This window comes from Lacerta agilis, chromosome 15, assembly GCF_009819535.1.
Source record: "Lacerta agilis isolate rLacAgi1 chromosome 15, rLacAgi1.pri, whole genome shotgun sequence".
In the NCBI taxonomy this organism is placed as follows: domain Eukaryota; kingdom Metazoa; phylum Chordata; class Lepidosauria; order Squamata; family Lacertidae; genus Lacerta; species Lacerta agilis.
Window position 1 is genome coordinate 27,932,961 of NC_046326.1, and position 26,238 is coordinate 27,959,198.

Genomic DNA, 26,238 nt, shown 5'->3' on the forward strand with positions numbered 1-26,238 from the left:
ACAGAAGTGTAGAGCTGGAAGGGACCTGAAGTCTAGTCCAACGACCTGGCTCTACAGCATTGGACTGAACTCCTAGGGACTGAGGTCCCTTCGCCCCCCAATAAAATATTTGAGGCCCCCCCTCAGAAAAAGTTGATGGGCATTACCATTCAAATAGTGTGCGTGCAGCAAGTCACGTGATCGATTATGCGGGGCAAGGCTTACCTGCCCCCCCCCCCAAATTTTATTCAAGTTGGTGTTGGAACGTTTATATAATATAGTTGCAGAGTTAAACGTTCCTTATTTAAACCTGCACAGCGGCAAACGGATTGCTGACTCGTTTGAGTCCTTAGTCCTTTCTTGATTGTCAATCCCTTTATCCCTCTTAAAATAAAGATACACGTGAATCTGATTAATAACCAAAATAAACTAATTTGCCGACATATTCATTCATGTACATATTAAGGTTACAAAACAAAAAATATAAACTATATAAACTGAGAGACTCCATCAAAGCATGTACAACCAGCAGGAGCAGCCTAATCTGAACAACCGACCTAACTGACAGATTCACAGATGGCAGTTAGCCATCTCATGGAATGTTGAATTGACTGACATATCCCACAGTTGGAACCCCTGCTCTGTATCTTTCCAGAGGTCGCACCAAAGGCAGGGTGACCCCCCCCCCCCCGTAGCTTCCCGTCACTTTTAGCGCAAAAATCCCGGCCTCTGAGGAAGCTGTTTCTTTGCGCAAGAGCGCACCACGCGTTGTGCAACCTGACGCGGAGGTGACCCCCAACCCCAACCCATCTCATCTGCCTCTCTGTCCTGCGGCTGCCCCCAAACACGAGGGGTGCCCCGCCCCCTCTCCCCTGACTTTCCTCGCCCGAGGAAATTTTTTACTCTGGATGTAACTTTCCAGTTCCAGCTGTTTCCCTGGATCAGGCGAGGAAGGAGAGCAAGAGGTCCCGCCGTGCGGCGACGGCGACTCCTGCGCGGCCAGGCCAGGGCACTCTGCACGCGCTCAGAGGCGTCCTGCGGCCAGGAGAGGCGACGAAGGCTGCAGCGGAGGAGGAGACCGGTTCCCGGAGTGGGAAGGGGTGGGGGAGAGGAGTGAGTGGGGCGGGGGCTGGCTCGGTCCCAGGCGGGCGCTGTTGCTTAAAAGGCCGGCCGGCCAGGCGAGCGCGGCGCTGTCTCTTGTGCCTCTGTGTCTCGGGATGCCGTCGCCTCCGCTGATCCGCTCTCTGCTCCGTTGCAAGACCCTGATCACGCTGTTCGGCTTCCCGCTCGCCCTCTTGCCGCTTCCGCTTCTCGTGCCCACTCAGGTTAGTCAGGCCGGCCGGCCACGCAGCCAGCCGGCAGAGCGAGGTCCCTCTCCTGGTCAAGCGAAGGGGCGCCCCCCCTTCCGCCAGTTCCCCTTGGGGTGGCACGCCGAGCCTCTCCGGACAGGGACAGTCTACCGCCCAGGACCAACTTTTGGCCCGGCGCTGCCTCCGGCCCGGGCTGGCGTTTCTCTGCTGCTGCCGGGACCAGGCATAAGCGTCGCCTCGGCGGGGGAAGCCAAGGCACGCCAGGTTCAAACGGAGCCTCTCCAGAGCTCGCGGGGGTGCCCTTTTTGCAATCGCCCCTCCCGTCTCTTTCCTCGGGGGCGTTTGTGGGGGGTGTCCCTCAGTGGGCCTCTTCTGTAGACCATCAGCAGCGCCCCCTCCCCACTCGGGCTCCCTCAACGGAGGGAAGACCTGAGCCTCTCCCTCCCAGAGTGTCCACCTCTTTTGGGGGGTATTGAAGACTCAGGAGGGAGGGGAAAACCTCCTCAAGAGAAGCCCCCGCCGCAAGAACATGCGGGAGAGGGAGGGGAGGGGGACTGGGTGCCTGAAGAGGGAGCTAGCTGTCACCAGCATCACCGCCACCTATAGGTGCAAAAAGGATTCAGACAAACCCAATGGAACCTCCATGTCTAGGGAGCGTATACCTGTAAATGCCAGGCACACCAGAGTTTTTTTTGGGGGGGGGGCTCGGTCTGTGGACTTCCCGGAGGCACTTGGCAAACAGGAGGTAGCCCTAAGCAATTCCTGTGCTGAGGACATTGAGAGAGACATTCGGTTCATTGCTGGGTGCATGTTCCGGTCGGAGCACTGACCCGATTCAAATCTGTTTCTGGCTCTGATGCTCAGTAGCAAGCGGGATGGGGGTGTGGAGGGAGGGAGAAAGAAAAAAGATTTTCGGTGTGGTTTTGAAAGGGGGGAAAGCTCAGCACCAGCCCTTGTCAACTGGAAGGGGGAGCGCCAGTCCCAACTCCAGATAGGCACCTTGAGAGGGGGCCGCCCACGCTGAGCCCCCAGCTCCGCCCCCACTGGTGGTTTTTCAACAGAGAGTTCAGATGGCTATCTGTCAGGGATTCTTTAGTTGAGATTCCTGTATTGCAGGAGGTGGGCCAGATGGCCCTTGGGGATCCCTTCCAACTCTAAAATTCTATGATTCTAAGGAAAGAGTTTCACAGATGCATCCGGCGGCACACACTTCAAGAGCTGCCCAGGAGGGTGGCAAGTTGTGTGCCCAGCGGGGAGCAGATTCTGCCTGCGTTCGCCACAATGCTACTTGGGTCCTGTGGGGTGTTTGGCAGCCTGAACCGACCAACAATGTCTGCACAGGCAACTCTAATAAATCTCTAAATCTCGTCCGTCCCATTGACAGATGCAGCTTTAGTATTGTGTCGCCAGCAGTTTCCCCCAATGCTTTCATGATTTCGATATTCTATTTATTTGCGCAAGCCTAGAAGGTGTCCCTCCTTTGGTCTCTCTCTCCCCCACCCCCGCCGACTTCAGCTGCGTTAATTTCTAAGCCTGGTTGTATTCTTGAACTTTAAAGAAATGATTTACTCCAAGCCGGTCAGGAGGGCATTGGCTGGTGTTGGGTGGAAGGATGCAAGCTGCCCCAGGATCCCGAGGGCACCAGGTGCTTCTTCAGGCAGAGGGAGGGCGTGGGAGGTCACCCTGGACGTTTGGGCAAAGGGAAGCCCATTTGCCCATATTAGGTCCTGGTGGCCGGCCTGGGAGGCGGGAGAGGGCAGGACCCAGGCACCAAAGGGTTAAAGTGGCCAGGAACATTAGGAAGGACCACCTGACTGTCGAAGCTGCTCAACACCTACTCCAAGACTGCTTGGGAAGGTAATGGGCTCTCCTTGCTTAGAGGCTTCAGGGATGCTCTGGCAGTGTGGGTTACCATAATCAGCAGAGGAGAGGACCAGATGTACAATAAATAGGCCACCTGCCCCATGCAGACAGGTCTGGACCAATGTGAAATCTGACCCCCTGCTTCTTTTTCTTTTTTAAGAGGGGTCTTGTGGGTAAGAGCAGGTCTATTTGTTGCCCTGTGTTCTGGCAAACAGTCATTTTGGGCACAATCAAATGTAGAGGCAATGAGGTGTTTGCCCCAAAGATCCCCTGTTTACAGGACGTCTACCCACAGGAAAATTGACTTGACAAATTCTAGGCCACTTCAGCCTCTCATTAGCAGTTTGATCTGGCCTGTTTACGCAACATTAATCCAGAGAGTCTGGCTTGTGGTTGCCGTAATTGTGGTTTGGTGGAGATTCATTCCAATTATGGGCTGTCAGGGGAGTGATTAATTCTCCTGCATTGTGGTAATTGTAAATTTTTAAGTGGGGGACTTTTTGGTTCTAGTGGCGCCCCTATCCTAGCTCTTGGAGTTACTGAATGAGTGTAGATCTCTTTCCCCCTCCCACCAGCCAGCCCACTCAGCTCCTTTTCTGCCTGTTTTCTGCTTGTGCCAATTGAATTCAGTGTGCAGCCTCACTTAATTCGAGTTTTCTGAAACAATTCACAAACTGAAACACAGAGCCCTCTTTCAAAATGTGCACCTCTGAATTTTGCAGCGTAGTTCTCCAGCCAAGGAATGTGTGCAAAGATGTATGTTTCTAGTGTAAAATGTGCGCCTTAAATTGTGAAAATAGCTTACAAACATGCATTATATTAGGGGAAATTGTTCTGCAAAATATGAGGCACCACTGCATGCCAAAATGTTTATATTTTGATATAATAACAATGCTGACAAATTTTAAGGAGGACTTTAAAAAAAATGAAAATTGCAAACTAATGTGGCAATGTGGAGAACTGAAGAGTGGAAAATGAGCTTAAATGGCAGGTTCTCCCATGCCTCCTGAATCTGCAAGGAGCCTGCTCTCTTTTGCACTGGTTTCTGAACCAGAGCCGGTGCTGCCATTAGGCAGAGTGGGGCAGTGGCCTCAGGAGGCAGATTCTAGGAAGCAGGGAGCAGGGAACAGCAACCAAATGTCAGAAGGCAGAATGTTGTGTGTGGCACAGGATATTCTCTCCTGGATGTCAGCAATGTGGGCCTCCAGAACACAGAGGATTAGTTAGACTCAGAGAGTGAATTAAGTGAATGAGGTACCGGCTCTGTAGGTGAGAACTGACTGTCAGAATTGAGAAATGGCAGTTTGACCCCCCCCCTTCCTAGAGAAGACTCTATTAGCTCTCATGGAGAGGAAGAGTTGGAAGGCAGCCAGAGTGTTGCTAGGCAATCAGCAGATAAGCAGAGGTCTGAGTCTGGGTCGAGTGAGAGTGAGGAGGAGTGGGGAGGTCAGCCATCCTCAATTCAGGCATCTGGATAAAATCAGATGGCATCTCCAGGTGGGATGGGGAGAAACTCCCTGCCGGAACCCCTGGAGAGCAGCTGCTGCCAGTCAGTGTGGGCAATGCTGAGCTAGCTGGATCAATGTTCCTACAAACCTCAGGTCTTAGTGTCTTGGGCCTTTTGAAAGGTTTGTAGGAGCATTGATCCAGCTAGCTCAGCATTTTGAAAAAAGAATCCTGCAACGTGTTCAGTACCACAATAGCTCTGGGCAGGCAGTTATTTGGAGAGCGGGGCTGGCAGCGAACCCAGTGAACACACAGGCAAAAGTTTACGAAGACCAGTGATTTCATCAATCAAGTCTCTTCCTGGCAAATCTGGGAAACTGGAATGGATGTCCCATTCCCAAAATGTGGGGTGCACCAGTTCAACCCATCCCAGTGTCTCCTGAGGAGGCTGAGCCTCTGGTTCAGCCACTGTGCTTGGCCAGCCATTCTGGCAAGGAGGGTTCCTGGGCCCTGAGGCATTCTTGCCTGTGTCCTGCATTAGAGGGGGGTCACTAGAGGATGCTTTGAGTCTCTCCTAACCATACAATACTACAGTTCTCTGAGTCTGTGATCACTGGGCCTGATGGAACTCTCCCTCCCTCCCTCTCTCTTTCCCCTCCTTGCAGGAGGCCAGGTGTGGCTATGTGATCATCCTCATGGCTGTGTACTGGTGCACAGAGGTGATCCCTTTGGCAGTCACAGCCCTCCTGCCTGTCATCCTGTTCCCAATGTTTGGCATCCTGGAGTCCAAAAAGGTAAGGCTCAAGGGCAGCAGAGGTGAGGCGCCCTGCAAGAAAAGTTTTAATTCTTCCTCCTCTACTGGCTGGAACCTGGAACCTTTTTTGAGACTGAGCAAAACCCACAACTGAGCTCAGGAAGTCAGAGGACAACAGGGAGGCGGGGCAGGAGCAGAATTAGATCTCAATACACAGACAGGTTAGCACTTGAATGGGGCAGAACCAAGAGGGAGGCTGCGGACTGGATTGGGCCCTGAAAAAGACGAGCTGAGCCACAGTGCAAGCTGGGGCCATCCTGGGAAAGGAAATGCACTCTGTGCATGGCCAGAGGTGACTGCAAGGACTATACAGGTAGGTAGCCGTGTTGGTCTGCCATAAGTCAAAACAAAATAAAATAAAAAAATCCTTCCAGTAGCACCTTAGAGACCAACTTAGTTAGTTCTTGGTATGAGCTTTTGTGTGCATGCACACGAAAGCTCATACCAAGAACTAACTTAGTTGGTCTCTAAGGTGCTACTGGAAGGATTTTTTTATTTTATTTTGCAAGGACTATAGGCATTCCAGACCTTAAAGAAGCCCTGATGCCAGAGTATAGAGGGTGGGTGTTGGGAGAGAGGGGAGGGAGCCCTTCCCAGAGAGGCAGGGAGTGGGGGAAGGCAACCAAGCCATCCACCATGAAGCTGCACCATCTCTGACGACAGTGGCCAAAAGTGACCAAGAGTTATGCCTCCTTCATTTCCCTGCTCACTTCCCAGGTGTGCATGCAGTACCTGAAAGACACCAACATGCTCTTTGTGGGGGGCCTGATCGTGGCCGTCGCTGTGGAACACTGGAACCTGCACAAACGGATTGCCCTGAGGGTGCTGCTGATTGTCGGGGTGAAACCTGCCCTGTAAGTGACTCCTGTCCTGTCTAACCACCCCAACATCCCAAATGAGACCAGGTGGGGCGATGGCTGAGCTTCTAATGCAGTGTGTGTGTGTGTGTGTGTGTGTGTGTGTGTGTCTTGGGGGGGTGTTATACTGGGTCAGGGCTGGAGGCTTACATGTAACACTCGTCACATGCTCAGAGGGCCTCCTTTCACAGCTGCTGCTTGGGCATGAGGACCAGTACGTTGTCCCAGGAGGCACACCCTCCCATTTATTTATCCGTTTCACAAAATTTATACAACTTTTGATAGTTTTTTTTAAGAAACATCAAAGTGATTTGCATAAAAGTCAAAACAATGAAATTAAAAATAAGAAAAAATAACAGCAATAGTTAAAGGCTTTTGAAAAGTTAAAATAACAATAGACTAAAAACGGATGTAAAAATTGCATTGGCTTTCTAAACATTGCATAGGCTTGCCACGTGTGCTGCCAGATTTGTAGACCCACCTTTGAGGGTGGGGGGCAGCTTCAGCTGAGCTCTACAGGGGGCCTATCCAGCACAAAGCCCCTGCCGCAGCCAGGTTGCCCTTTCCTGGCTCTGGGGGTGTAACATGCATGATTTTCCCCAACCTATCCATCCAACCTCAGATGTAAGTGTTTTTCATGAGTGGGTGGGAGTCAAGGTATTTAAATGTGCTCTGCTTGGTCCCTTGGGGCTGATCCTCAGTCACCCCAAGCGACCACCTGGCAAGCTTCCCTCTCTCCTCCCCGCCTCTGTCCTCCTTGCAGGCTGATGTTGGGCTTCATGGGGGTCACAGCCTTCCTTTCCATGTGGATCAGCAACACAGCCACCACCGCCATGATGGTTCCCATAGTCCAGGCGGTCCTGAACCAGATGAACAGCTCTGAGCAGGATCTGACCGTCATGGAGTCTGCAGCTAGCAACCCCAAGGGCGAACTGGAAGGGAAGGTGTCTGGCTCGGGGCTCTCCACAGTGCAGGGTAAGTGGGTGACGGCTGCAAGGAATTGAAGGGTGGTGGGGGCGGGGAGCGATGGTTAAAAAATAAATAAAATTTCTCAACCTGATTGTCAAGGCTATCCCTCTCACGGTGGGATGCCAAGAAGTAGAAAAACAAGAAGAGTTCTTACCATGTAGTTTATTCAATATTCACAGAGAGAGATGAAGGAATGCGGTCTCTCTTTGTTAATGGCGTTGCTCCAAGTAAAGTCCCACCCCCTCAGTCCCTCCTATTCTACGTCACCCCTGCACCAGCTGATCTGTGCTTTCTGCCTCTGAGTTTTCTGTTCTATTACTCTCAAGGCACGCCTTGTTCTGGGAGATGGGGGGTGGGTCAGGAATGCTTTCAAGAGACACTGTGTCTGTTAGCTCTCTCTCCCCTGGTGCTTATTCTTCCTGCTGCCCCCCCCTCCAATATTTCCCAGCTCTACCCCCTCTGCAGCCTCTGAACTATGGCCTTCTGCAAACCACTGTTCTAAATCTACATTGTCTTCCTCTTTTCAGGAAGGTGTAGGAAAATGGGGAGGATGGTTCCCACCATTCCTCCTCAGTCCAGCCCCTGACACTCATGTGGAGCTCTCAGTGTCAGATTTTTAAAAATCATTTATTTCACATGTTTATAAACCTCCACATGGTCTAAGGCCATCAGAGGAGTGCACGAGACTAAACTGAATTGAAATCCAGAGTTGACTCCAACTCAAAAGAGCAGACCTCTTGAAAGTAAGAAGATCAGAAGAGCCTGCTGGATCAGACCAGTGGCCCATCTTGTCCGGCATCCTGCTCTCACAGGGCGGAACCAGATGCCCATTATGAAAAACCTGCAAGCAGAACCTGAGCACAAGAGCACTCCCCCCCCCCCCCGCCATTTCCAGAAGCTGGTATTCAGAAGCATTGCTGCCTCCAACTGCGGAGGCAGAGCATGGTCACGATGGCTCACAGCAGCCTCCGGACAGCTGCTAATCGCCATTGATAGCCCTCTCCCACATGCATCTGAAATTAGCATTATTTAGCCATGCCTATCAATTTCAGTGGGTCTGCTGAGTAGGGCAAACACTGCATACAACCCACCAATTCTAAAAAGAGTGAAAGCTATGCCTGCGAGTTTTAAGCACGGTTAAAAGCATTCCTATGAATTCTAAAAACGGCAGGCGCTTCTGAACTGCCCCTATTTCCCGCTGGAATTCAATCCCATAATAGCCGGCAAATTGCAAATTGTGCAATTCCAATTGATTGGGAGCTCTTGTGCCATAAACCTGTGTCTCCTAATACGAGAAGTGACAGGGAAATGATTGATTGGGAGCTCCAATTGATTGGGAGCTCTTGTGCCATGAACCTGCGTCCTGCAATACGGGAAGTGACAGGAAAATGGCCCGGAAAGTTTGCTTTGATGCAACCATCTCCTTCGCAAACAGATCGGAGTGAATGCTCAGTTTGGTAGCCAACATTGTCCAATCTCTCTGCAAACAAATCAGGATGAGCACCCTATAAAGAGGGCAAGTGGGAGCTACCTGGAGAGGCTAGGGATGGAAAGAGAGCTCGCAGCCTTGTGATGCATGGGGGCAGCTACTAGTTTTCATCTGTTTTTATTTATTTATTTAAAAAAGGAGTAGACAAATCTATGTTTAGTTTTTAATATTTAATGCTGTATTGTTTTTAACACACGATTGGGAGCCGCCCAGAGCGGCTGTGGAAACTCAGCCAGACTTCCATTTTCACACCCCTCCTCGTGACCAGGGACCTAACTCCACATTCTGCACCCATGTCTGGAGATTTCTTTCTTTCTTTTTAATGCAATCCTTGACATAGGAGGAGCTGAAAGAAAGAATTATGCTGATAACAAGTTTAATACATTTTAGAAAGCCAATGCAAGTTTTAATCTGTTTTCAGCCTGTTGTTTTTAATTGTTACCTTGCTGATCATTTTTATTGCTTTATATTTTTTGTAAACTGCTTTGAGGCTTAAAAAAAAAACCCAACCACAATCAAAGTGGTGTATACATTTTATGAAATAAATAAATAATAAAATGTATATGCCAGACTTCTTCCAAGAAATTCTTCCCCTCCTCATTTTGTCCTCTGGGATAGATTAGGCTGAAAGGCTGAGACTAGCCCCACAAAGTCACCCAGTGAGCTTTGTGTGGCTGAGTGAGGATTCGAACTCTGTTCTCCCAAGTCCTCCTAATCCAACACTCCCATGTGCTGCTCCGCGTTGCAAGGAGAGGCTTAGCCCTTTCTTCCCCAGCCACAGTCTCAATAAGAATGTCAGCTCTCCCCATGCAGCCATCAGCGATAGGAAAAAGCTTCCAACAGGGACCCTTACGTTAGCAGACTTTGCTGCCTCTGTATCTTGATTTTCATCAGGTTCGTGGCTGCGGAAGGGAAGGGTTAAACCTTTCCCTCCCAGTGCATGAAATCAGCCCCAATGATTGTTTTTTAATGAACCACACAATTAACAGTAACTCTCTGCAGTTTTCTTTTCCAGAGGCAGCTGGGCAGCTGGGTTAGCTGCTGTCTGGAGGCTGTTAAAAGCCATAGTGGCTGTGCTCTGCCTCTGCAGTTGGAGGCAGCAATGCTTGTGAATGCCAGTTGCTGAAAGCCACAGGAAAGGAGAGGGTTCTTGTGCTCGAATCCCAATAGGGGCAACTGGTTGGCCGTTGTGAGAACAGGATGCTGGACTAGATGGGCCTCCTTGGGTCTGATGCAGCAGGGCTCTTCATATGTTCTTATGCTGAACCAGTACAGTGCGCCACTTGCACCTTGAGGGCTCACTCTGGTCTCTTTCTCCCACCCACCTGGTGTCATATTGCAATCAAAGGTCAAATCAGCTTTGTCTCCTTCCAGTTGCGAGCAACGGGCACTTGCCAGACAGCTCCAAGAAGTGCGACAGGGAGACCAGGAAGAGGATCAACAAAGGGATGACCCTCTGTGTCTGCTATGCTGCCAGCATCGGAGGGACAGCAACCCTGACCGGGACGGGGCCAAACCTGGTCCTCAAAGGTCAGATGGACCAGTAAGTCTCTACCGCACCCACAACATGACACAAAGCAAAGGGTGGACTCTGCTGGGCGGCTCTTTTATTGAAACCAAAACAGTGTGGCGTGGTTTTTTTCTTGGGGTCATTGGGTTGAAAGGGGGCCTGTGTTTTGTTCAGCCCTCTTGGTCACTTGCTGTGTTACTCCTAAACCATCCAAGCTAGGGTTCTCCCAGAACAGCCCTCCCCCCTGCTCCTGATGACCTCCACATTGCTCTCCTATCGGTCTAATCTGCCTTGGTCAGACACCACCTGGATTTTTGTGTCCAGGTTAAGGCTGGATCTAGACACATCAAGAATCATTTTAGGGAAACGTGTTGTAAACGACATACAGCAATGGGAAATCGCGTTGGCAAAAGGCGGGGCTCCACAGCACCATCTGGTGACATGGTATTATAACGCATATAAAACACTTTTTCTTTGCTCATGTAGCTGAGTCCAAAGAAGAATACTGTATTGGCAAGCTGGAAGGTGTGTAGGGAGGGCAGCCAAAATTATCCAGGGTCTGGAAACTAAGCCCTACGAGGAAAGGTTGAGGGAGCTGGAAATGTTTATCCTGGAGAAGAGGAGACCAAGAGGGGATATGAGAGCTGTCTTCAGATATCTGAAGGGCTGCCACCTGGATTCATAGAGTTCTTTGAATCATAGTTGGATGGGGCCACAAGAGTCTTCTAGTCCAACCCCCTGCAATGCAGGAATCATTCACCCAATGTGGGGCTCGAACCAACGATCCTAGGATCCAGAGTTTCATGTTCTACCAGTCAGAGCCACATAGATGGATCAGGCTTGTTTTCTGCTGCTCTAGAGGGGAGGATCCAAAACAATAAATTCATTTGACAAAAAAGGAGATTCCGATTCAGCACTAGGAAGAACTTTTTGATGTTCTCTCTCCTTCAATGGAAGTTCTGAAAGAGAGGTTGGATGGCCATCTGTCAGGCATCCTTTAGTTGTGATCCCTGCCTTGCTGGGGGGCCAGACTAGATGGCCCTTAGGGGAACCCCTCCAGCTCTACATTTCTACAATTCTGTGATTCTAGTCTTTTCAACCATTTCCTCCTCCCAGGTTGTTCCCTGAGAACGGCGACATCTTGAACTTTGCCTCCTGGTTTGGCTTCGCCTTCCCAAACATGCTCCTGATGCTGACGCTCGCCTGGTTCTGGCTCCAGATCTCCTTCATGGGGTTCAAGTAAGGACTCTGCACCTTTGGGTGGGTTGGTGGATAACCTGGCCCTGCTTAATCCATCCTGATCTTCCTGGACTGATCTTCCTGGACTCCCACCTCCCTTTCCTTGTCCCTGATCTCTGGCCTGGCTGGCTGCTTCTGGGCTTTTTTGGGAGTTCAGCAAACAGAAGACCATCAGAAGAGCCCTGCTGGATCAGGCCCATGACCCATCTTGTCCAGCATCCTGTTCTCACCATGGCCAACCAGATGCCCCAATGGGAAACTGGCAGGCAGGACCTGGGCACAGGAATCCTCTCCCCACTGGTGATTTCCTGCAACTGGTAAATTCATGGAGGAGAGGGCTATTGAAGGCTACTAACCATAGTGGCTAAAAGCCTTCAGCTGCTCTTCACCCTAAAGGGGCCTCATTGCCTACACATAAAAACACACTCACATCAATGGGCTTTCCCCACTAGGGCTTTGGTTGCGCCACTCTGAAGGGCCAGGAGTGGTGTAGAGGTTAGAGTGTCGGACTAAGGTGGGAGAGACAGGGTTCAAATTCCCCCTCCCCACTCAGCCATGAAGTTCACTGTGGGCCAGTCACTGTCTCTCAGTTTAACCTACCTTGCAGGGATGTTGTGAGAGTGGCAGGGAAGAGCCATGTAAGCCACCTAGAGCTCCTTGGAGAAACAAGTACGTTTCCTTGACCGTGGCTGTTCTGCCGTGCCACCTGCGACTTTGCTCTGGCCACGACCCGCGCCACCCCAGCTTGGTTCTCTCCTGGAGCCTCCAGCACCTCTTGTGAATGCCCTTTCCTGGTGTTTCTCTCTCCTGCGTTCAGATCTGGGTGTCCTGTTGCTCAGGTTGACCTCACAGCCCCCCCCCACAAGACACACAAATGTGCCGAGTTCCCAAGTTGCGTCAAGTGCCCGGTTGTGGGACCCTCCCCTCCCTCCCTCCCTCCTTGCTGAATCCCCCAGGTTGTGTTCCAAAAGGTCAGCCTGATAGAGTGGTTACCTGGCAGTCTACTTGGCCCCCTGCCTTGACCACCCTGCTCTTTCTCCCCAGCTTCCAGAAGACCTGGGGCTGTGGGACCCAGAGGACCGAAAAGGAGCTGGCCGCCTTGCGGGTGCTGAAAGAGGAGCACCGGAAACTGGGGCCCATCTCCTTTGCAGAGTTCAACGTGCTGCTGGCCTTCACCCTGCTCATCCTCCTCTGGTTCACCAGGGACCCTGGGTTCGTCCCCGGCTGGGCCACCAACTTCTTCAACAAGGACAAGGAGTGAGTGGGTTTTGTTCTTCCTCTTGCCAGCCATTTTGCAGAGTGGCGATGCTACCTGTGTGGTGTTTTTTGTACTTTTTGGGGGGGGGAGGGGTTTTCCCCGATAGCACCAGGCTTAGGGGACTCAGGTGCCTTCAGGCAAATGGCTCAGGGCAGGATTCCTTGCAGCGAAGAGTCTCCTCCTCCTCCTTGTGCCGGAATGTTCTGGCTCTGGGTTCGAATCCCTGCTTGGCTGGGAGACACTAGGAGCAGCCCGGAGGAAATCTTGCTTGTGCAGGAAATTTGGGAGGTTAAATGGGAGAATCTGAGCAACTTGGAGGAACCCAAGAAGAGCCCTGTTGGATCAGGCCAATGGTCCATTTAGTCCGGCTTCCTGTCCTCACAGTGGCCAGGTTCCCCTAAAAGCCTAGGGATCAAGACAGACTGCATCTGCACCTGGAGGTTCCAGAAGAGCCATGCATAATTTCACAAACTGCTATCAATGGCCTCTTTCTCACTTTGAACTAAAAAGTCCCAACCGTTCTTCATAAGGGAGTTGCTCCATCCCTTTGATCATTTGGGTTGCCCTTTTCCAACTCTACAATATCCTTTTTGAAAGGACTCCTGGGAGAGGCCCAGAGAGGGATGCAGCAAGGAGGGTTCTCGTCTCTCTCCTGGGAGCTCATGTTCCCTCTGGGGTGTGTGTGTGTGCGGTGCTGCTGGCTGGAGGTTTGAGGCATTCCACTGGCTGACCTGTTGCTTGTGGGACTGAGCAAGGGGAATGGGACACTGCTGCTGCCTCCTCCTCCTCCTCCTCCTCCTCCTCCTCCTCCTCCTCCTCCTCATTCTTTATCTTCCCAAATGTGTTCCAGGTATGTGACGGATGCCACCGTGGCCATCTTTGTGGCCTTTCTCCTGTTCATCCTTCCTGCCACCAAGCCTAGGTGTGGCTTCTGCAGTCATAGCAGCGGCGACCTAGAAGATGGAGAGGAAGGTAAAGGAAGGCAGAGACCCCCGAGGGCCCTTCAGGAGGCTGGTTGAAAGAGACAGACCAGGAGGGGCATGCCAGGTTCTGCCAGTATTTCATAGCATTGTAGGGTTGGAAGGGACCCCCAAGGGTCATCCAGTCCAACCCCCTGCAATGCAGGAATCCCATCTGAAGAATCCCTGGCAGGTGGCCATTCAACTTCTGCTTAAAAACCATCTGTGGAGGAGAGTCGGCCACCTTCTTCCCCTATTCAATAGCTCCTACCCTATAAAGTTATTCGGATCTCTGTGTGCCCCTAGCCATGGCACCCAGCCTGCTGGCAGCCTCCTGCTGGTGCCAGCTGCATGGTGGGTGGGTGGGTGGGTGGGTGGGGGCCTCGCTGGCAACTGCTTTGCCTCCCCCCTCACACCCAACTTCTCTTGGACTCTCTCCACAGCTATGAAGGAGCCCTTCTTCCCTGCCCCATTACTGGAGTGGAAGGTGGTCCAGCATAAGATGCCATGGAGCATCGTGCTGCTTCTCGGAGGAGGCTTCGCCCTGGCCAGTGGGAGTGATGTAAGTCCTTGGTGGTCGCAGGAGGTGGGGGGAAGCCGGCTGGCTGGTCGTGGGGATCAGAGAGCTCTGCCAAACCTGGACCTTTGCCACCCAACTTTGGAGGCATGCATTTCATGTGTGGCTCCCTCCACAGCGACAGCGTCGTTGAATATGTCTTTTTGTGTGTAAATAAAGGATGTGGGACAGCCAAAGGGTGCCTCTAGCCACATGCAGAGTGCACTACCCTTTCCTAGTAATGTGAGCTCCTGTAATGTTGGGAATTGTGGGGGGGAGCAGGGCCTATGAACCTCCAGGCAAGTCTTGAGTGTGGCCTCTCTCATTTTCCATTCAAAAGCTTGAGCAGGAAGGGAAAGGGAAAGGGAAATCCTTCTGGGAAAGCCTTGCAAATGATTTACTTATTTCCCTGTCCTCATTTAATCCCCACAAGAACCCTGTGAGGTAGGCTAGGCTAAGGGGCAGCCCACCCAGTGAACTCCATGGCCGAGCGGAGGGGATTTGAACCCAGGGCTCTCCCAGGTCCTAGTCCAATGCTCTAACCACTACAACTCTAAGGTGGCTGTAGTGAGGCCTCCTCCTGTGTGCTTAAGCCATGGGGAGTGGGGAATTTGAGGGGCCTCTGCCTGAGCTGAGCCTGACCCCCCCCCACCGCAGTATCCGGTCCCCAGTCTCCCTGGCAACATTAGAAGCATGCCAGGGCTGGCTGTTCTCCAGCTCAGAGGCCACCGTCAATTGCGCCAAGCGAACCGCAGCACTGGTGGGGCTGGCTGTGCCCCATGGCAGAGAATGGTGCAGCAGGTTACAGGCCTGTCCTTCTGCCTGTTCCATCCAGGGCTCTTGGAAGCGATTCCTGTGATGGTGCCATTTTTCTGGCTTTGAGGTGGTGGTGGGGAATGTGCCCTCCACGATGCCACTTGGCACCAGAGCCCCCTCCTGCCACTGCCAGCTGCATTCTGATGTCCCCAAGAGAAGGGAGGACTTGACCTAGTTTCAACTTGCTTGGAAATGGCTGCAAACTCTCTCCCTGGTCATATTGAGCACCACTCCAAATGATAGGTTTAAATGCTCAAAAAACCCCACCCTGCCAGCCTTTCAGCAGCCCCTCCAGAACAAGCCTCCCTTGTCCTCCCCAGAAGAACTTGGCCTGAGCCAAACCCTGCCGGGCTCAGACAAAGAAGGTGCTGTGCGCTGCCCAACCTGCCGGCCTCATCCAGGCATTGGAAAAGAGGCCTCTTCAGCAGCAGCACTGCAGCAGTGTGCAGGACTTGGCCCCACTAAGCTGGTTCCTGCTCTAATCCTTAGAACCAAAACAACCCCAAGATGTATTCGGGGGAATCGGGAACTGGACCCCCATTTCTAATGTGGGGAGGGGCACCAATTCAGTAAGACACTCTCTAGCTCAAGAGGAGACCTGTATGGATCCCTCCCCTGCGATGAGGCTCCTCTGTGCATTGCCTGAGCTGTCTGAAGACAGTAAATGCTTCCGAATCCCAGTTGCTGGAAGCCGCAGGAGAGAAGAGTGTTGCTCCTGTGCGCAAATCTTTATTGTGGGCTTCCCTTTAAGGCACCTGATTGCCCCCTGTGAGAACAGGATGCTGGACTAAATGGGCCACTAGCCTAACTCAGCAGGGCTTTTCTTATGGAGGTTTGTTGTGAGAGCTGAACCTCCATGCCCAGGGATAGTCTACCTCTGAATGCCAGATCATGGCGAACAACAACCGGAGAGTGCTTATCTGCTTGGGTCCTGCTTGCTGTTTTCCCATAACTGGCATCTGGTTGGGCACTGTGAGAATGGGATACTGGGCTAGATGGGCCACTGGCCTGATCCAGCAGCAGTCTTATGCATTTTGTGGGTTTTGCAAAGCCCTACATGGGCCCCAAAGGGTTAAGGACACACACACACACACACAGTGGTTGGACAAATACAATAGATTGTCAGAGACCACAGCGGTGGTCTGGTCCCCCCCAATATTGTCATGGACTGGCTGGATACAGGGGAGTGGTCATAGAATCATAGAGTTGGAAGAGACCACAAGGGCCATCCAGTTGGGAAACCCCTAAGGGAACCCCCAGGGGAAGAAGGCTCAGATTGTGTTGGGATGCCGATGAGTGTTAGAAGGGAGAAGAGGGAGCAGACTGGGAGCAGGAGGTGTTGGAAGCAGAAGAGGCAACAGAGTTTAGTGAGCAGGAAGAGGCTGTGGCAGAGAGCAGTCCGGAATCAGAGGCAGAAGAAGGGGTGGGGTGGGGGGCCAAGAGGCAGAGATGAGGCAGGCTGCTGAAGAAGCCAGGGAGTCTCCCCCTCCTGCTGCAAACAGCTCCCCTCCCTGCTGGTCTCCTAGAACACACGGAGACATGAAAAGAGCAGAGCTGAGGTTGGTTGTGTGCAGACACAGTCTTAAGACTACTTGGGAAGTCAGAGAGAGGAGGAGACTTAGAAGGTGTTGGGAGGCAGGGGCCTTCAGCTCTCCCAACTGCATTGCTGGAGCAGGACCTACTGGGAAGAGCTACTGGGATCTGTTTCGGTTTCTTGAATACGGAGTTAACTTCACTGCCCTTGGTACGCTCATTTCCCACCACCCCATTTCGACTCTTTGGCCCCATATTTGCACAAGCTTATTATTCCAAAATACAGACGTGCTTTCACACTTGCAAGGCTGGATGTTTTGCCATCCGCTGTACTTGAGGGTTGATTCCAAAAGATCTTACCTGAGAAACGACTTTGCCCCTGTGGAGATGGTAGTATAGAAACAGTGGCACACGTCCTCCTGTCCTGTACGTCCTGTACCCTCTACAAAGACCTGAAGAATGAGATCATCACCCCACTCCTACTAACCATCCCAGGGCGCCCAATGACAGCCATAGTGCCCTTTCTTCTATCAGACCATGGCTGACCAGATAACAGCCAAGTTTGCCAGGTTTATAGCAGGGGCAATTAGAATAAGGGCCATTAACTGATTGATAATTCAGGATTTTAAAATGTGTTTTTATATCAAATTTTCTTTTCTGTATACATTGTGATATTTTATTGTTGCTATGGCCATTGGCTAATGCAAATAAAGTTTATCTATCTATCTATCTATCATCTATCTATCTATCTATCTATCTATCTATCTATCTATCTCTGACACTATGTTTTGCTTTGATCGCTGACCAACACTTGATTTCAGCCCTGGACAATATTCTCTTTCTCTGTCCCTTCCCCACAACTCCAGGCTTCAGGGCTTTCCAGATGGCTGGGGGAGCAGATGACCCCTCTGCACAGCGTCCCCCCCTGGGCCATCGCCATCATCCTCTCCCTGGTCATCGCCATCTTCACCGAATGCACCAGCAACGTGGCCACTGCAACCCTCTTTCTGCCAGTCTTCGCCTCCTTGGTAAGGGAGTTTCCCTCCTGATTTTTATTCCTCGTTGCGGCTCTACGCATGACAACCCTCAACCTAGGTCATAAGGATTAAAACAAGGGAAACCAAGGCAGAATGGAGCCAGCCTGCCGGGTTCCAGCGAGGTTCACATTTAGGCCCAGCTGAATAAGTTTCGAGGACTAGGACCTAGATTAGGACTGTTACTGTGTCAAGTATCCATGCCAAGTATCAGGCAACAGGTCTCTGCCCCACAAGCATACAGTTGTTGGTCTGGCATATCTGTTTAGAAAGCCTGGAATAGAGGCGATGGGAGAGCCATCTTCAAATATCACATGGAGGATGGAGCAGACTTATTTTCTGCTGCTCCAGACGGGAGGAACCGAACCAACAGATTCAAACGACAAGAAAGGAGATTCCGACTAAACTCTAGGAATATCTTTCTGATGCAAAGAGCTGTTTGACAGTGGAATGGACTCTCAAGAGAGAGGTGGTGGGCTTTCCTTCATGGGAGGTTTTCAAGCAGAAGTTGGAGGACCTCCTGTCAGGGGTGATTTAGTTGTGACTCCTGCATTGCATGGGGTTGGACTAGATGACCCTGGGACCCCTTCCAACCCCATGATTCTCTGCTCTCTTTCTCTCCAGTCGCAGTCCATCCAGGTCAACCCCCTCTACATCATGATTCCCTGCACCCTCAGCTCCTCGTTTGCCTTCATGCTACCCGTGGCCACCCCTCCCAATGCCATCGTATTCTCCTACGGACACCTCCGCGTCTCAGACATGGTAAGGGGGCAGCTTTGCTGTTGCTCAGGCCTTCCCCAGCCCCCCCCCCCAGGCTGCTTTCTGTGGGTGCTGCTAAGAAGCCAAAACCTCTAGATCAGTGGTTCCCAAAAGTGGCCGGTACCACTCCCTAGGTGAGGGGGGTTTCCCTGGAGGGGACGTTTCCATTGGATTTTGAACATATGGAATTGTAGAGTTAGAAGGGACCTCCAAGGGGCATCTAGTCCAACCCCCCTGTGGTCATCTCCACTGCCTCCCTGCTTGGCTTAGGTCTCCCAGATTATTATTATTTTGTGCAAGGAGAGGAAATATCTAGGGCATTTGTACAATTGATTGCTACTGTTTTAAATTTATTATCTTCCTTAGTGGGTCACGCAAACAGTTACTCTGAATAATGCTTTCTGTAGGGTAGGGGGGCACTGGGGAGGTGTTTATGGAACCAAGTGGGCAATGTCCCCCCCAAAAAAGTTAGGAAACAACTTCTCTATATGTCTTGGACTACAACTCCCATCAGCCCTTGCAGACAGCACACCATATTAGAATAAATGATACTTGCCCACTGGGGTTGATAGGAACTGTAGCCCAAAACATCTGGGTTGGGGAAGGCTGCTTTAAGGGGATGCTAATGTCTCCTGTCGATTTTGACGAATCTTAAAACAGCTGCTGTGGGGCTCAACTTAAGGCTGAGCAAGCAAGAAGGCCTTGGTTGGCTTGTGCCTGGCATGGAGGAATCCCAGTGGGCCTGACCAAGATGACACAACTGAGTGCATTGACTGATATTAATCGGCAGATGTTTCCCAAACTTGGGTCTCCAGCTGTTTTTGGACTACAATACGCATCACCCTGACCACTGGTCCTGCTAGCTAGGGATGATGGGGGTTGTAGTCCAACAACAGCTAGAGACCCAAGTACCAGCCATGATGGTTTTGCTCAAAGCTTCTGAATACCAGTTGCCGGAAACTGCAGGAGGGGAGACAGCTCTTGTCCTCAGGTCCTGCTTGTGGACTTCCTATGGGCACCTGGTTGGCCACTTTGAGAACAAGATGCTGGCCTAGGTGGGCCATTGGCCTGATCCAGAAGGCTCTTCTTATGGAACTCGTTCCCTCAAGAGGCAGAAATGGCCACCAGATTGGGATGGTTTAGAAAGAGGATTGGGCAGACTCATGGAGGAGGAGAGGGCTCTTGATGGCTACCAACCACGATGGCTATGTTCTGCCTCCATGGTCAGAGGCAGCAATGCTTCTGGAACCAGAAGGGCCATTGGCCTTATCCAGCGGGCTCAACTTATGCTCTTAGGGGCCTCTTTCCTAACTGTACACTGTGTTCTTCAAAACATCCAGGCCACGTGAAGGGGGAGAGCACACAGTGTTCCTGGACAAGGAGATCTCTCTGGGTAAGGGGTGGTTCCCTCCTGACCAGGACAGGTCATGCTCTGATGGCAGCGTCTCCTCCTTGCCTCCCTCCCACAAAAGTCTTCTACTGTCTGAACGTGACCCATGAGACACCTGCCTCTTCCTTCTCTTCTCTCCCTCCCAGGCCAAGACGGGCATAATGTTGAACGTCATCGGTATCTTCTGCATCACCCTGGCCATAAACAGCTGGGGCCGTGCCATGTTCCACTTGGACACCTTCCCTTTGTGGGCCAACACCACTGGGAAGTGAGGGGTGGGTCAGCCAAAGAGGACCTTGGCACGTGGGTTTCCTCGCCTCCTCAGCCGCCTGGGCCCTGGAACTTTCCCTCCAGTGCTGGCCCTTTGGAGTCCATGGGTGTGTTTTGGGTTGAGGCTAGAGACTGTCTGAAACCTGCTCCAATTGCTGCCTCTGCTGCTTTGTGAAGGGACCCTGAGGAGGACAAGGGACCCCAGCAGGAGGGGCGTCTTCTCCTGGGACCAGCCGTCTGAATGGAATACGGGTCATTTGTTTTTAAGAGAAGAAAAGGACCATAAAACAGGACAAAGAAGAAGTTGCTGCTGCTGCTACTTTTCATAGAATCATAGAATTGTGGAGTCGGAAGGGATCCCCAAGGGTCATTTAGGCCAGGCACCCCCAAACTCGGCCCTCCAGCTGTTTTGAGACTACAATTCCCATCATCCCTGACCACTGGTCCTGTTAGCTAGGGATAATGGGAGTTGTAGTCCCAAAACAGCTGGAGGGCCGAGTTTGGAGGGGCCTGATTTAGGCCAACCCCTTGCAACGCAGGAGTTGCAAGTAATACATTTCCTTTGACTGAGGGAGGGGGGAGGCCACAGGCCTGGCAAGACTCACAGCCACTGAGGGAGAGCCTAGGGACTTCCACAGGCCATGGGAACCAGGATCTGCCTCCCCCCCCTCCCTCCCGCCTGGGGCCTGAAGGTTAACCATTGCACAAAGAAAGATGCACACGGAACAAATATTTGACCTAGAGTCCAGCTGGGCAGGAGGCCCCACTCAGGTGGACACAAAGTACATAGGAAGTTGCTTTATACAGTCAAACCCAGAGGCAGAGGAAGCCGCTTCGCCACCCGGGTTGGCAAACCCGGGGGCGGAGTCACTCCGTAGCGTGCATGCGCAACGTCGCTACGTACAACGCATATCTCATTACATTCAATGCATGCGTAGCGACATTGCACATGCGTGCTATGGAGCAGAGGCGAGCGAGGGAGGGGCATCAGCAGCCCAAGAGAAGCCCGCCCCTCCCCTCCGCCCAAGCAGGAAAGAACGAAGCAAAGCGCTGAGCGGCACTGCTCGGCGCTTTGCTTCGTTCCTTCCCGCTTGAGCTGCGGGTGGAGGGGAGGGGCTTGACCCGCAGCTCGCCTCGGCCCGCAGCCCAAGCAGCAAAGCGCACGCCGACAGCTAACCTGCTCAGCGTGCATTTTGCTATTTCCAGCTCGGGTGGAGGTAAGGGGCTAGTCCACCCCTTGCCTGTGGCTGAGCCGGAAATAGCAAAGCGAGCACCGAGCAGGTTTCCGAGCCCCTCCGCCGAGCGTGGCTCTTTACCGGGTGTCCGCGGGGCTGGCTTGGGTGTCGCACAGGGGGGGGCACCCAGAGTGTCACCCCCTCCAGGGTGCACCCCAGGGCACCCCACCCCCTTCGCCCCCCTTCCTACGCCACTGGTCCAACCATTGGCCCATCTAGCTCAGTATTGTCAACACTGGTTGGCAACAGCGGCTCACTAGGGTTCTAGGCAAGGATCTCTCCCATCCTTACCTGGAGAGGCTGCTGGAGATTGAACCTAGAACCTTCTGCATGCAAGGCCGATGCTGTGCCACTGAGCAAAGGCCCAGAGCTTCCCCAGATGGCACCTTGAAACATAGGAGCCGACTCCTAGGGGCTGAAGTCCCTTCGCCCTCCCCCAATAAATTATCTGAGGGGGCCAGGACCCCCAAAGTTGATGGGCATTGCCATTCAAATGGTGTGTGTTCACCATGCCATGTGATCGATTACGCAGGGCGGGGCTTACCTCCTCCCCGTCCATATTTTATTCAAGTTGGCACCCTTGCCTTAAAATGCCTTGTGGAAATGACCTCTTTGCAGGCTCTAAGCCAGGAAGGTGGAGTAGCCACTGGGCTGGGCGTGGTCAGGGAAGAGGGGTGGGGTGGGAGGAAAGACAGAACAGCCAGATTCTAATACAGGTAGCCCTAATATATTTAATGTTGTTATTTAATTGCCTTAAAATATTAATAAAGCACCACTTGCGTTTTGTAAATTTTAAATAAACAGCTGGTTAATTCACCCCAATGCCTTGGAATACAAGAGAGCCAGTGGTGCGTACAGTGGTTAGGGTGTCGGAGTAAGACCTAGGAGAGACCAGGGTTCAAATCCCCCACTCAGCTGACCTTGGGCCAACCACTGCCTCTCAGCCCAACCTTCCTTGCAGGGTTGTTGTGAGGATAAAACAGGGCGGGGGAAATCTGTGTTGCCACCTTGAGCTCCTCGGAGGGAAGGTGGGATGTAAATGCAACAAAATAAACAAACACTCACAAATCAGAAAGGACCTCTGTGCTCCTCCAGATACTGCTGCCGGGCTCCCAACTCCCATCAGCCTCAGCAGCCAGCAGGGCCAATCATCAGGGCAGGGGGTGAGGGGTGTGGGTGGGTGTGCTGCCCTGCAAACAATGTCTGAAGGGGTCACACACGGGTTCCCCCCTCAGGGCCAGTGATGCTATAGTAGGGACTACTACGCTAAGCACCAAGTGGCTGAATCTTGCTCTAGAGAGTTTGCAGTCTCAATGGGAAAGATCAGGAAGAGAGGGACTGGGGCCATTGAGGACCGAGGGCAAAGGGCATCTGGCAGGGGGTCTGCAGGAGCCTTCGTGACATTGCCATGGATCCTCATCTTCCTTCCTTACGTCTCCTTACTCCCTGTGAAGGGGGGGGGGCTTTTGCTTGAGCCTGCAGGGCAGGCAGGGTTTTTGAGATGCTTGACAAAGACTAAATATTATTTGTATTGTTATTGTTCATGGTGTTACCTCTCCAGGGTGGGGGTGCTTATCTGTCTGCTTCTTGTTGGAACTGCAGGATTTATTTTGATTTATTTACTCCTTTTATTTATACCCCAACTTTTTCTCCAAGGAACTCAGGGGTAGCATACATGGTTCTCTTCCTCCTTATTAATCCCTACAACAACCCTGTGAGGTAGGTTAGGCAGAGAGTGAGCGACTGGCCCAAGGTTACACCCAGTCAGCTTCATGACCGAGGTGGGGATTTGAACACTTGTCTCCCAGGTCCTAGTCAGACACTCTTTTTTTTTTTTTACAAAAATTTATTGGTTTTCCACATTACAAAAAACAAGTACAACTAATACAAATAATAACAATCAAACAAAGAAAAACAAATACTACAAAAGACATCAACAAATTAAAAGAAAACAAACACAAACCTTAACACTGGAACACACCAACTATTAATTTTAATCTTGTTCCAAATCTTGTTTGGGGGACTTCCCCCGTTCTCTCTCCTGCGTTCAATTCTAATTTACTTTAGTAACTATCCTAATTATTTTAACTTTACATTCACCATCATTCTTATTCTTTATCTCCACAACTTATATCTTTTAAATTCTAAATGTATCAAAAAATACCATCTCCTATTACAAATCTTAACTTCTTATAACCTTATCTTTTCTTGGTTCCATAAAACTGCTGCTCTTATTACTTCTAATTCATACCTTATAAATCATTAAACCAGTACAATATCATAAAAAAAACCTAAGTATTTCTTCTCCAAACCAAATCTATTTTTACTCTCTGACGTCGGGGTACCATGATAAGCCTTCCTATTTAATCATATATATTCTTTCACCCTATCCCCCTTCTTACCATTTTCTCTCCTCCCATCACATTCACCCACCAGGCCTCCCCCCAACCTTTTCCCAAACCCTTGTCCAAAATGTCATCTTTTCCTTTATATCCAAAACCCAAAACCTTGTCCCAAAGGAACTTTGCTGAATTCTTCAAAGGTCGTAATACATCACCACCACGCATCTCCAGTTCAGTCTTCAAATCAAATTGTAGTTGTAAGTTCCAAAATTGTTGTTCCTGCATTTCTGGGCTCCCACCCCAGAAAGCCGTTGTTACGTCGCCATAAACAATCCCGGACCTCTCACGTTGACAGTATTTTTCTTCGTCCTGGGGTTGCGCCTTCTCTACATCAGATGAAATCTCCAAGCATCGCTCTCTAATTGTTTCTTTAAGTTCCTTGGCAAAGTCCTTAATGGCAGTTTGCATCTCAAAAATCTCAGTAAAACTTTCGGTGACATTTTGCTGCAAAAGTTCTAATTTAAGAAGAATTGTCCTTTGTCCTAAAGTCATCGCTGGGTCTGGTGTCATCGTAAAAGCGAAACCAAAAATGGCAGAAGTAGGCAGGAAATAACAAAGTTCAGTACTTTTCCATCTTCAAATCTCAAATTACAGCCGCCATTTCCCCCTGATCAGAGTGCAAAAATTCTTCACCTTATAATCCACAGTCTCTCAGAAAAAATACCTCAGAAATTCTCAGTTCTGCCCCTTACAGGGGTTTTCATAATAGATCAAATCCAAAGTCTGCAAAACATTGTATCAGCCAAAAGTAGCAACAGCCAGAGTCAATGTTACTGTTCTCCTGTCGCAAGGGGGAGAAACGGACTTCCTCTTTAACGTTTCTCCCCTAAAGCCAATTAAGTGATTTAAACGTCCAATTAAACTCCGTACTTACAGCTTACGGGTTTCTTCTTGTTTTGAGCCAAAAGAGAAAGAACGGGGCGCTCAAATGCCGCCGCCGGCCGCCGCTTGGTTTCCCGGCTGGGGACAGCCTCCACAGCCCCACGCCGCTACCCATTCACTCGAGCCTCCCTCTTACAAGGGAAGCTTGAGAATGGAGCGGCGCAAAGGGGCCCGCCGGAGTGCCCAAACCGTGGGACGCTCCTCCCGCAGCTCACCGGAGTCCGCTGAGCGGTTGCGGGTCTCCTAACCCTCGGAGGCGAGGCAGCTCCCGACCGCCGGCGCCCTCGCCCTAGTCAGATACTCTAACCACTACACCACACTGGCTTGCAGAAGACGGCCTTCCCAAAAGATGTTTCAGCTGGCAATGAAGTTTGAGTTCCATTATTCTGGAAGATCTGAAACTCGATCCGTCTTTGCTGGGATTCTTAGCTCTGTTCTTTCCAGGCTCAGGTCCAATAAAGCTCTGTTTTATTTTTTGCTCCAGAGCTTTCACCATGAAAACCCACTCTTTAGTGCTCAATCAGAGCAAATGCCAATCCAGCTTTCCCATTACACAGAATCATACAATTGTAGAGTTGGAAGAGGCCCTGAAAATCATCTACTCCAATTCCCTGCAAGGCAGGAATGTGCAGCTGCCCCATCTGGGGATCAAACCTGCAACCTTGGCATTATTAGCACCACACTCTAACCAACTGAGCTATTCCCAATTGCTCTGATTGAGCTTTAAAGAGTGGGTTTTCACAGGGAAAGCTCTGGAGAGGAAAAAGGGTGCTCAGACATGGAGCTTTAAAGCATGGAGTCCATGCCTGGAAAGAGTGGAGGAAAGCTAAGTGTGGATAAACCCTCAATTAACCAAACTAACTTAGCGCTCACTCTTTCGGTTGCTGCCAAAGAGGGATTGAGACCAGGACAATGAAGGTCCAGTCCTCCGTCCTTAGTGCTGGAGTGGTGGGAAGCTGCCAAAATGATGAACTAGGAGGCTACAGAGAGAGGGGGAGAGAAGCAGCTCCGTTTGTGTTGCTAAGAAACCTCAGAATTAAGCCTCCTGCCCTGAGTTCTCTGCTTCTGTTTGGATTGCAAACCTTGGGTGTGTTGATCTTCCCCACTGTATATTGTTGTAGGTTTGGGGAGGGGTCCATCTGAATGATGCCCTGAGTCTCTTCCAATACTTGGGAGTCCTTTGCCCAGTGATGGTTGGAATCTAGTAAAGGATGCTGTTGTTGCACTAGTCAGACAAGCTTATTGGTAAGACAGCGAGTGACCTTATTTGGCCACTTGTCCTCATCTGTATCCCCAAAGACTGATCTGGGTTGCAAGAGCTACCACTGTGTTGGTGCCCTCCGGGCTAATGAGTGGACCTTTCCTCCACCCTATTGAGTGGACCTTTCCTCCACCCGCCTCACCTGGCTGCTAGGTAGGCAAACAAGAACCAGAATAATGTAGATGAGATGAACTGGAGCCAGGCTGGAAGCTGGGTACACACAGACCTGCTTGTTCTGTACTGGACCCAAAGTTACAACTAGTAGAGAAGAAAGATCTGCTGGGGTGCTTGATGCTGGGAGCCCTTCCATCTTATGCTCAGGTTGTATATATGTGTAAATAAAGCCATATATCCCAAACACACCACAGTCTCTGCTGACCTTCCTTCCAAGGAAACCAAACGCTGGG

At 51.1% G+C, this 26,238-nt stretch overlaps 1 protein-coding gene across 1 annotated transcript; it reads left to right on the plus strand.

Annotated features, from left to right (window-relative positions):
• Nucleotides 1-1,185: 1,185 nt before the first annotated feature.
• On the plus strand, nt 1,186-20,354 carry SLC13A5 (solute carrier family 13 member 5). Its single transcript, XM_033172308.1, has 12 exons — nt 1,186-1,304; nt 5,264-5,392; nt 6,130-6,266; nt 7,033-7,244; nt 10,102-10,270; nt 11,354-11,476; nt 12,521-12,733; nt 13,585-13,706; nt 14,137-14,255; nt 17,465-17,626; nt 18,257-18,394; nt 19,928-20,354. Exons 1-12 carry the CDS (start codon nt 1,197-1,199, stop codon nt 20,051-20,053), a joined length of 1,758 nt encoding a protein of 585 aa, XP_033028199.1. The 5' UTR covers nt 1,186-1,196; the 3' UTR covers nt 20,054-20,354.
• Nucleotides 20,355-26,238: the final 5,884 nt, after the last annotated feature.

Coding starts and splice junctions, on each gene's coding strand:
- SLC13A5 (XM_033172308.1), top strand. CDS start 1,197: ATGCCGTCGCCTCCGCTGATCCGCTCTCTGCTCCGTTGCAAGACCCTG. Junction 7,245..10,101: donor GGGGCTCTCCACAGTGCAGG/GTAAGTGGGTGA, acceptor GTCTCCTTCCAG/TTGCGAGCAACGGGCACTTG. Junction 14,256..17,464: donor CCCTGGCCAGTGGGAGTGAT/GTAAGTCCTTGG, acceptor CCACAACTCCAG/GCTTCAGGGCTTTCCAGATG.